The 11,791-nt window shown below is 34.1% G+C and overlaps 1 protein-coding gene across 3 annotated transcripts; it reads right to left on the bottom strand.

Moving 5' to 3' along the window:
* Positions 1-3,359: 3,359 nt before the first annotated feature.
* Positions 3,360-10,210, bottom strand: LOC146935680 (disease resistance protein RGA2-like). Of its 3 annotated transcripts, none has more exons than XM_085750797.1 (5): positions 10,108-10,210; positions 8,425-8,536; positions 5,103-7,592; positions 4,312-4,401; positions 3,360-3,811 (listed from the first exon to the last, which is right to left on the bottom strand). In XM_085750797.1, the coding sequence occupies exons 3-4, from the start codon at positions 7,589-7,591 to the stop codon at positions 4,338-4,340; spliced, it is 2,553 nt and encodes an 850-aa protein (XP_085606923.1). In that variant the 5' UTR covers position 7,592; positions 8,425-8,536; positions 10,108-10,210; the 3' UTR covers positions 3,360-3,811; positions 4,312-4,337. The 3 variants fall into 3 exon arrangements, with proteins under 3 accessions (XP_085606923.1, XP_085606922.1, XP_085606924.1); XM_085750796.1 differs by having other exon boundaries at positions 8,425-8,523; XM_085750798.1 differs by having other exon boundaries at positions 8,425-8,509.
* Between the last annotated feature and the right edge of the window lie 1,581 nt (positions 10,211-11,791).

Genomic DNA, 11,791 nt, shown 5'->3' with positions numbered 1-11,791 from the left:
GAAATCAAAAATTATGTAATAATTTGTTTTTGAAAGAAAAAAAATTAGATTTTTTTTAAGATGATGAAGATTGATGAATGTTGAATGAAGAAGTTGTTAAGAAGATGAAGGAGATCAATGATGTTGTTGGGTTTTTGTTGAACCACACGTGCCTCACCTTTTTCCTTTTCTTTTTATTTTATTTTCCAATTTTTTAATTCAACAATTTAAAATCTGACATTTTTATTTTTTTAAATGGTTAATTACACACGTGGCATGCCAAATAAGCGTTGACCAAGTCAAAATTGACCAAAAGGACCAAAGATACAAAGGGGCTAAATCTTAGGGGGCTAAAATTGTAATTTTAATACTTAGGGGGCCAAAATTGCAAGTTTTTGAAAATTAGGGGGGAAAAAGTGCACTTTAGCCTATTTTTTTCAAATGTTGACTTTTTATGGAGTGTTTGACACATTTCGGATTATATAATCCAAAGCAGACTAAAACACAAGGATGAGTTTAGGAAGATTAGTATGGTCCTTAAACTGGTTGTCAGTGTTACAAACAGGTTGAGTATTTGTGCTGATACGGTTTGGATTAATCTGAACTGTTTTTCCCCTGAATTATTGGCACAAAAGGGGTGTTTAGGGGGTGTTCGAATTCTAAAGTGCTAAAAAAAACCAAAGAACGTGCCATATTTTTTAGGGTGTTTGGATTATAAAATCCGAATTAGTGAAAAACTCATTTTTCCACCCCAAAACAGGGGGAAAACTCATTTCAAATTATAGAATCCAAAAATCTCATGGACATTTTTTCGTAAAAAAAAAAGGTGCGTAGGAAATTGATAGGGCGAAAAAAGTAATAGTCTATATATAAAGTCACTTATATAAGTGATTGTAACTTATATATTCATTATATTGTAATGGAACAAGCTTAAAAGACCCGACCCAATTATCCTTTGGATCACCCAATAACAAAGCTCGTTAAAAACATGATTCAAGTCAAAGTCTATCAATGTGACTGTCTCTTTAGGCTACATGGTGTAGCGCATGCATATCATCTCGAAATGATGTACAAGTCAAGATAAAAACATTCTACCACCTCGTTCCTACTAGAGCGCTGATGCGCTCCACCATCTTTGTTGAACTAAAATGGGTTTTGTACAATGTATCTAAAGTTTTGATGATAACAAGGTATTAAAAGGTCAACTGGATATGCTAATTTATGTTCAAGTGTACATGATCATAGTTTGAAATTCAATGTATTAAATAAAGTTTTGATACTGAAGGAACATATATAAGAGCATTTGAAATTTGAAGAGGTCAATATCAGACTCAGATAGTACAATTTATCCTATTTTGATTACGTGCAGAAACATACAAAGAACTTCAAGGACAATTGGAATGAAACATATAATTTCTTTTGATGCCAAGGAATTTCAATATTTTTAAACGGCATTAACCAAATCAAGAAAAATTCCAACGTCTATGATCAAGTTTCTCAAGGACTCAAAGTAATGCATTGACACCTCTCCAACGTCTCTAAGATTTTCCTCTATATAAGAAGCTGAAGACTTAAAGAAATCAAAAGCGCATTTGGAATTTCTTACAAGCTTATTTCTTAGAAATTCTTAAGTCTTAAGAATGCATTCTGTTTTGTATTGCTTACACCTTTGATTGTATATTAAGGGTAAATCACAAACAATCTTTTATTTGAAGTCTCTTACTTGTGCGTTTGAGCATTAGAAGTCTCTTTCTTGTGCGATTGAGCATTTGAAGTCTCTTGCTTGTATGCTTGATCAATTGTAATCTTTAGTGATTATAGTGAAAATCCCTTGAAAGTACAAGGGGACTAGACTATTCTCGGTTTGTGAGATGAACTAGTATAAATTTCTTTGTGTCTCTCTCTCTTTCTCTCATTCTCTTTGTGTTTGTGTTCTAAACCACTCCATTTCATAACTCTACTTCAAACGTTGAACACCTCTCCAATTTACTATCAAAGAGTTTCTTTCCAAAGAGATATACGGATTACATGAAATTAGCTTATGATGATAAACCTTAATTTCTACCCTTACCCCGAATCTCTTAATGTGGCTAAGAGACTCAATGATTTCCTTCACCAAGGTGCTTTCATTGTTTCTTAACCCTAGAATGTGACCAAGAAGGACTTTCTCTTAGCTTTAGAAACCTTAAGAATCCCCTTTGATCAACCCTTGGTTTGCGTCGCACCTTTTTCTCTCAAAACAGTTCTCAAAATGTGAATATATAGACTTGTCCGTGGGTGCAGATCCTCTCCATTTGGTGAGGAAATGGCCATCTCGTCTGCAATGCAACGCCACTGTCGTCGCCGACCACACCTCATGACTCGGTCATACCGTTGCCATAGTCGTTTTGTCAAGCATGAGGTTGTCGGCACTGTTCTTACTCGTCTGCGTGTTGATGTCGCTGTTTCAAGTCGTTATCATGACGCGGTCGCCGTCGCAGTTGTAGGGGGTTGTGACTCTTCCTGTTGTCGTCGCTGAATGCTCTTTTATGTTAGTTAAATAAGATATGAGTGTCAATTTGTTTGTTTATGTCTCATCTCAAGTTTAACCCATAATCAATTCAAATTGTTTACGATTTATTAATAATCTAGCCCAAAAACAGAAATCATGAGATAAGATTAAATTGAGGCATTAGACGGTAAACACAACATAAAGTGGCGGCAAGCTAGAAAGCATGCGGTGGTCAACAGAAGCCGGTGAAGGTAACAGTGCCGACGGTGAAGCGTGCAGTGGGCTTGACAAAGCAAGGAAGTGTTGCGGGAGGAGGATTATATTTTTTTTTTATTTCTGAAATAAATAATTGATAGGATTATGTGCGAGGAATAAATTAGAGCCATTGATATCTTACCTTCCACATGTCTTGTTTTTATGATTGGAAATTGAGATTGCCATTTCCTCATAAAATGGAGAGGATCTGCACCCTGTCGGTGCACTTGCGCGCCACACATGAATCTATGTGTATCACATATAGCACAGTAATGTGCAACTTAACAAACGCCTACATGCGCATCGTGCAGCAGGCAAACCCTGAACACTTTCAGAAACGAGATTTTAAGGCATTTACAACAATGTATATATAGACAAAGTTCCTACCCATGTGTACCCACTTCCATTACACTGGAAATGAGCTGCTATTTTTCAAACAGTTTTAGTGGTCAATGTGTCTTCTTCATATATTAATTGCTCCTGGTAAGAAATGAATGCTGTGAAATATGAATCCAATGATGGCAATCCGTTCACAACATGTTAATGATAGGTTGTTTTGCTGGTTTAGTTATGCCAAATTTACGTAGCCCACCAAGATTTATGTTTATAAAAATGAAGGAATGAAAATGCATCATTGTCCAAACCAATGATCCCAACTAAGTTGACATCAAAGGAAAAACCAATCTCTTGCAACAACTATAATATCATATTAATCACACAAAAAAAAATACATAAAGAACCAAAGGGGACCAAATCAAACTCTAGAAAAAGTCAACAAAACCTATAACTAGGAATAATATTCCTATTACGGAAGAGGTCTTCACTAATACAAGAATTTAACAAATCCCATGCACCTAATATGAGGTACTCTAAAATGCATAATCTTAGCGAGAGAGATAGAGTTCTTCCAATTATTGATGATCTTCCAAGGAACAATGGACACATTTTAATAAAACAGTGAAGTCATGGATAGTATTACCCAAAGTACATTTGGTGAGATTACCAAAGTCATGGATGATGTGAAAGAGTTACCAATTTATTGACCACCATTTTGCTCCTTAGAACAGTTTAGCAACTCCCTTGTTCCTGCAGTAGTTATTGGCCAACATTTAATCATCAAAAAAGAGAAAGCAATAATAAACGAATATTGCTTCTAATAATCAGGTACACATTTTCTATGTCACCGAGGTAACGTTATAAACAAGGAATATTGGGGGAAACTAGTTTTTTCAAGTTTAAATAGTTTCCGAAAAAACAACATAGTAGCTAAAATAACTGCAAACCAAAAAGCTACTAGTTTTTGGAGAAACAAAAAAATTAATTCAAAATCAGAAAATAGACACATGATGTTATAATAAATAAAACCATGGAATCCATTTATCTAAACAGATGTATGTATAGTCCAGCCAAATATCAAAACCAAAATGATCCAAGTGATGAAAAATTAAATATCAAAACAAATGCAGAACATCAAAGCAAAAGATAGGCATAAAGGTCAAGAGAAAGCTAACTCAATAATTGCAAAATGTACCATCTACAAATGTCATAAAAAGTTGAAGCATATAAGAGAGTTGATTCAGAAATACCTCCATGATTGAGGAAAGATTTTGACTCAAGTAAAATACTTGAGTAATGATGGACTCCCGGGAATGAACTTCATTGGCGTATTCAGAACCCTGCGTTAGGGTGCAAAATTTTAACTTTATTAATTATTATTATTAATAATATTAAATTTATATATACATACACACACACAGGTTATTAAATTTTGATCGAGTCATTTTTCTTAGTATTTAATTACCATGTGGAATGACGTAACGTGGTTTTATACATGCATCTAATGATATGTTGCCACATCATTTTTTATGGTTGAAAACAAATGTGTTGTCATATTCATCAATTGACGTAGAAAACATCAGTGGATGTATGTCATATATTTTCTTAGTATAATATATTGAATTAAGAGTGATAAAATTAATATTAATTAGAGTGTCTTTAGGACAATTTTTTTTTTTTTTATATAAATAACTCAGTTATTTTTGACGAATGGATTACAATTGATCTCCAAGTAAATAACAAATGCATATGATTTGGTGGTGTGGTGTATGAACTCAATGTTATGCATTTTGGCTTTTATGGAAATAAAAGTCTACTACCCAAGAAAATAACAGCACTAAAAGTCCTTTTATGAGAAAATTAATAGCATTGAATTTTAAAAGCCAAATGTCACCAGTCAATATGAGACGCGTGAGTGTGATTTAGTCTTGGCCTCTTGGGTGAGGAGGAGCAAAACTAAAATCATGTGCAAATAACATTAAAGTAATATTATTTGTGCAAATAGCAAAAACCCATGGTGTGCAGGTGCAAACAACAATACCTGGTTCCGTCCCGGATGATCTTGATTGCTCGGATGCGTGAGATATTACTCAATTTTAATGATAGGCATTTTGAAATGCAAAGTGTCCGCAAAGATACAAGGTTACACATTTCTTCAGGCAGTGATGTCAAACTATTGCAATTGTTGATCTCAAGAGTCAAGAGCGAAGAGAGATTCCATATCCAGTCTGGTAACCTGCTGCCGCAAAACCCATCTATAACTAGTTTTTGAAGTGAGTGGTGTGGCTGCAGGCCTTGTAAAATGATCGCATCTTCCACAGAATTTTGGTTTGCAGGCCATGGTGGATATCCCTCAGAAGGATCCTTGGCGACATGATTCCATCGCAATTCCAATTGTTGAAGGTGTCGCTTCTCAAGAAGTACTTTTGCAGATTCAATCTCTGCAGTATTATTTCGCAGGAAAACTAACCCATTTAATTCTAATCTCCCTCTCAGGTTGTTTAGCTCACCCAACTCATTTACACTTGTATTTCTAGAGTTCAGTACAAAATGTGTTAGTGTTTGAAGATCAGCCAACTGTCCTAGCCCCCGTGGCATACATCTCAATCTCTCGCAACCATTTAACTCAAGATGCCTGAGACTTCTATTGAGATTTTCTGGTAATACTTCAAGCTTAGAACAATAAGAAAGTTTTAGAGTTTGCAAGTTCTGTAGGCTAGTAATGGCCGGAGGAAGATTTTTAAGTACATTGCTCCATGATAGATCAATATATCTTAAATGCTTCATTTCTTCAATACTATTTGGGATTTCTTCAATATTCAACCCACAAAGTGTCAACACACGCAAGAACTTTAAGCCTGAGAAGAAAAGAACATCTAACAAAAGCAAACGTTTGCTTGCATTCATCCGTGGACGGACCACGTGAAATGTCCTTAACTTGTAGGGAGATGATGATGTTGGTGATAGCTGTATACCCCTATGAGATGACAAATAACGTGTTCTGTTTCCTATGGTTAGTTCTTCTCCTTCAACCACGACATATTCATTCCCGGTCACTAGTTGCGCTAGATCATGCATAATGTCATGCAATTTACAGGTACGTATTCCACCACAATCGTCTATAGTAACATCTTGAAAGAAAGACATTGACAGCAAACTCATGAAGTACTCATGACCAATATCTTCTACACATCTAATATCATTTGATTGTTGAATGAACCCCTCAGCTACCCATAACTGAATGAGTGTCTTCTTTTCAAACATAAAACCTTTTGGAAACAGAGAACAATAGGCAAAGCACTTTTTTAGAAACGACGGAAGATGATCATAACTCAGTTTAAGGATTGAAAAGATTTTGTCCTTGTGTTGGTCTATCTTTGAAAACTCAGCATCCTTGAAATATTGCCAATCACTCCTGCCCAAATTTCGAGAAAACAAAAGGCTGCCAATAGTTCTTATGGCAAGGGGAATGCCAGCACATTTCTTAACAATGTCCCTTCCTATATCTAACAACTGAGCATCATTTTGTTCTTTCAATTCGCTGAAAGCCACTCGAGAGAATAGCTCCTGTGATTTTTCTGAATCCAAACCTTTTAAGAAAAGGGGTGGATGTGTGCCCGTTATTTTTGCCACAGTCTGACTACGAGTTGTAACAATTATCATACTTCCTTTTCCTCCTTCCATGAATAAGCTCTTCAATTTAAGCCACAACTCATGATCCTCGTTCCACATGTCATCTAACACAAGCAAAAACTTTTTCCCTTCAATTTTGTTTCTAAGTCGCTGTTGTACTTGCTCCATCTGACTATTCTTTTCATCCCCAATGATATCCCGAGATATTTTCTTTATATCAAATTCATCCGAGACATACACCCACATTTTTAGCTCAAAATGCCTTTGAACATCATTATCATTGTAGACTAGTTGAGCAAGTGCAGTCTTACCTAATCCTCCAATCCCAACTATGGGAATTATAGAAACATTATTTGTTGCATTGACATCCAGTAGATAACTTTTAATACATTTCTTTTCCTCGTCTCTTCCAATAACTTCATCTGTACTTACAAAAGAGTAAGTTTGTCTTTGTTCCCTATATTCAATTGGATTCTCCATAGGGCGGTCATTCAACTGCAGTGCATGCTTAGTTTTAGCAATGTCATCTAGCCTCTTTTGGATTTCTTTCATTTTATGGCCCACTTTAAGACCGTAGGCTACTTTGTTTGATTTTGAGAAGAAAAATCGTGTCTGTTTTACTATGTTGTTTCCATCCATCACTTTTCTTCTCAAATTTTCAACGTAAAAATCATCTAGCAAATCATCTGCATCATAAAGTACATCTTTCAGCTCCTCCAACCAATTACTAACTTGATGGTTATTAGCCTTGGCCTCTGCATCGAGGAGAACAGCTTTTATCATGGAGACTGTCTTCTTCATTCGTTCGATATCGTCTTTGAGATTCTGAATGATTTCAAGCTCTTTGTACGCTGCAGAGCTCAACTTTTCCAAGACTGTAACAGCAAGGGCTTCCATCCTTTGGCAAATGAAGTTAACACAAGCATGAGTAAAACTAATCACACGGTCACATGTATATAATGGATTAAAATGGTCTCTTCTTTTAAATTAATAAATACTCAGTGATGGAGAAAGATTATATGGTCTAAAAATCATGCAGTTAGCAAATTTAAACTGTGATATGAAAAACAGATGACTCAAACTCAATGTTTGCGTTTTGAATCCTATTCACTAAAGTCAGAATGCAAATTGTTGAATCTCCATCTGATGGTCCTAATTAGCTGACTGCGGTGACTAAATGAGTCCATATACGAAGAAAGGTGCCTTTAAGAAAATATATATACATCTATAAAATGGCCTCTCATTCCCCACCGGGATCATATCCTACTTGAATACAAGAAAAGGAACATAATCCAAATTTAATTGTCGATAAAACTAATAGAGCTAGCTAAGCTGCATTAGTAATGTATGACCAGTAAAACATGTGTTATAATGTTTATTACATGTACTACCTCCATTCATTTGTCAATAATTGTCTTATTATGTCATAGAGTGAAATAAGTGAAATGATATAATAAACAGGATATCACATGAAGAAGTTAAGTTATATTTTCAAAAAAATATTATTGATAATATTAAACCTACACATAAAAAGCACATTAGTACTTTTTAGAAGATTAAAACAAGAACAATTAATTAAGCAACCTAATTTAGAACTGAATAAAGAAAATTTGATGGCAGTATGTGTGTTGGAAATGAGCAAGCAAAGTAAAATACAGGTTGCAGGTTTTAATTATCATGAAGTTCAATGTGTCTCTCTACAAAGGAAAAATAGAAATTTAAAGAGTTACCTGGTTTCGAAATATGAATCAAGAAACAGAATCAATAGCTGTATTGGAATGCTTTGTGTTGAGAAGTGAAAGAATCACCCACTCACTGCAGTTAGCAACCTGAAACCAATAGCTGAAAATCATATGACTCAAACTCAAGTTTGTGCTTTGAATCCTATTCACTAAAAGGTTATAATCTATAATGTCCAATCTCCGTCAAACTCTATGTTTTTATCACGTAGACTTGTAAGCAGATTATAAAAAGAATAATTAGCAATAAACCCTGAATTTAGCTCATCAAATATCACTGTCTATCCTACCAAGTAATGAAAATGGTAAGTAGTCTCAAGTATATAAAAAAGACCATGACACTCATTAGAGAAAGACCATGAATTCTAGGGATTGATATCATATACTTTAAAAAGACGATGACATTAATTTGAAACTACTCAACCTAAACAAGCACCGGTGTTCGAGCTTCTATTAGAGAAAGCCGCAGAAAAGTGCGCTGATGCGCTTGACTTGGAGGGTTTATACATCATCTTGCTGGGAGAGGAACGATCTTTCTCGACGTCTCTACTTACTTAAAGGTTGGGATATTAAAAGAAGCACTGATTTGGAACAGAATCCTACAAGCTTTTCATTCATAATTTTCTTCACAGACTATAGGATTAGAATTAAGTTGTAAATACACAAATTTGACCTTGAAATTATAGGACTATATAGTGCCTCACATTATCGACATGCCAACATGATCACCAAAATTGCAAAACTTTAATAAAATTTTCCTCTCTGTTGTTATTTATAGGTACTAGAACGACATTAAGTTTGATCATATCAGGGATAAATTTGATACTCATTGAATAATGTAAGTGACACTCTTGATATCAGGGACTAATTTGATTAATATTTTGTATTTCCATATATCATTTTGAAATATTGATAATGAAGGAAATTAATTGGATGTTTTCCCAATATTTATGGCTTGTTTGGATAAACAGCTTATAGCACAAACACTTATTATTATAAGTACTTATGTATAAGTTTGCATAAGCTTTTTTTTATATCAAAAGGTAAAATAACGCTAAATTGTTTTCGTATATGCTATAAGTTGTTTTGATAAGTTATATTGGAGAACTTATGAAAATAAGTTAAAAACAGCTTATGAAAATTGTCATAAGCTGTTTTCCAGAATTCTATCAAACAATCTCACAAAACTATGCCAATAGTCAAGCTCAAATAAGCCAATCCAAGCATGCCTTTAATCAATTATGTCATTTGAACATCAAAATAACAGACATTCAAAGTGACAGCATGCATGTTTTATCTCTATCGCTTATACGTCTCATTATGTGGCAAGAATCAATTCTGAGTTGAAAGTATAGTAACATATGTATAGATATATTCATGTAAAAATGAGTTGAGCCATAAATTTGTTTGTAGAAATCAATTTTAAAATCAAAAGCTACAAATTCTAGTTTTAAGTTGAATCAATTCGAGGCAAAATCAATTATACTCAGAAACAACCAAACATTTGAGAATCAATTCTACACAACTGACAAGTTTTTAAAAAATAGACACAAAATTTATTTTCTCATAATTAATTAAGCAACTTAAATATAAAAAGGAATAAAGAGATATGATGTGAGTACGAGTTAGAACTTAGAAGTGGTTAAAAATACACAAGTTCCAGAGATAGATTACTTGGTTTAGAAATAGGACCAAGAAACAGAATCAACAGTTGTATTGTATTGGACCGTGGCCAGCGAGATAATAAAGCATTGCCAGAAAAAGAAAAGTGAGGTCTACTCTCTACGGTCAACATGGGAAAATAAGAAGCAATAATTTCCAGGCCAAACTTTATATAAACTTTATATTAATCAATAAAATGGCGACAGGTATTTAGATTTGGAGGCATTTCCTTATCCAAACTTTATCTGATCTAATATAGCATATTGGGCCAAAAAGTTAACTCACGTAGAAAATTGGTTTTTTTTTACATTTAAAACTTTTTAAAAACACAAGTAAAATACTGAAATACCTCCATCGGCAGTTAAGTACCGTTCAAGTAATCGGCAGCAGTTAAACTCGGCAGCGGTAGTTAACAGCCACTACGTTCCCCCCCGCCCAAAAAAAAAAACATCAGAAAACCCTTCAATCATCACCTTACATCATCTCCATACCATACCTCAAAAAATCCACATTTCAAGAATTTTGTGTCAAAATCTTGCTTCCAAATCATTGCTGATGGATTGCTAAGACATTTCTACGCACAATATATATAAAAAAACAGGTATTGCAACGTTAAACTCGTTTACATTAGATTGATTTTTCGGCTTTTTTTTTGCTCTGACATGCACGTCAACTGTAGTTAACTATTTTGTTATAAGCGGATAATTATTTTGTTACATCAACTTTCATTTTATTATCTTTAAAGTTGCACTTTGTAAGTTTTGATATTTGAAAAATACTCTTGCATTTGCATGGATTTCTATGTGATAGATATTCTGTATGGATATTGATTTAATGGGAGACACATCCTAAAACAAAGTAAAACAACAATTGTGTGTTTGTTCTTGTAGAGTTAGAGAGGAAAAATATAGAGAGAATAAATAGTTTCTTCTATGAGGTTTCTCCTGCTTAGTTGTTATTCTTCTATTTACAATAGTAATTGTACTCTTCTTACATTTTGAAAGAGGTCAAGTAGTTTCTTCCACTTATTAAAAGTTGTCTACTCCTGTCCCATGCCTTTTTCCCTTGTTTGTGTGGGGTTTCCACTAAATATTGTGTAATCAGATCCTCTTTTCTCGTCTCTTATTATAGTTGCGTGATAATATTTTGTTATTCTAACATCCAACAAGTAGTCCGTGAGATTTTCTAAAATAGTGATTTTGAAGTCACATATCAGTTTCAAATAGGAGTTCGCTGTCTAGGGCGGGAGAGCCTGATAGGTCTCCCACCGTGGGTGAGTTTGATGTACGGTTAGATTATAATGTTCCACAAATTTTATGATGCACCACCCACATCTTACACATCCCTTTCTCTCTCTTCTCCTTCCTGATCCTTTCCTGCGTTCTTCTACAACTACTCCACCACCACCCATATCTTATATGAACTTGGTAAAATCCAGAATTTTAGATTGCTCTTGAAAAGAGTTTTTTTTTTATGTGGACTTAAATCCCAGAAATAAAAATCTATTCTTTCTAATTTTATATCATATGATGAAACCTAAAAGCTTGAAACTAATTTATAGACTATGAAGAATCATTCAGAATTCGTCTTGGCAACAAAGGAGTGTACCTAGAAGCCAAGAGTTAACAAATCATCATTTAAAACATAATTCACTGAACGTATCAGTTACATTTTATGAAACAGATTAAGCTATTTT

Source organism: Medicago sativa, chromosome 3, assembly GCF_051527215.1.
Source record: "Medicago sativa cultivar Bolivia chromosome 3, Bolivia_mono, whole genome shotgun sequence".
NCBI lineage: Eukaryota > Viridiplantae > Streptophyta > Magnoliopsida > Fabales > Fabaceae > Medicago > Medicago sativa.
This window is presented reverse-complemented; position numbering and strand designations above follow the sequence as displayed.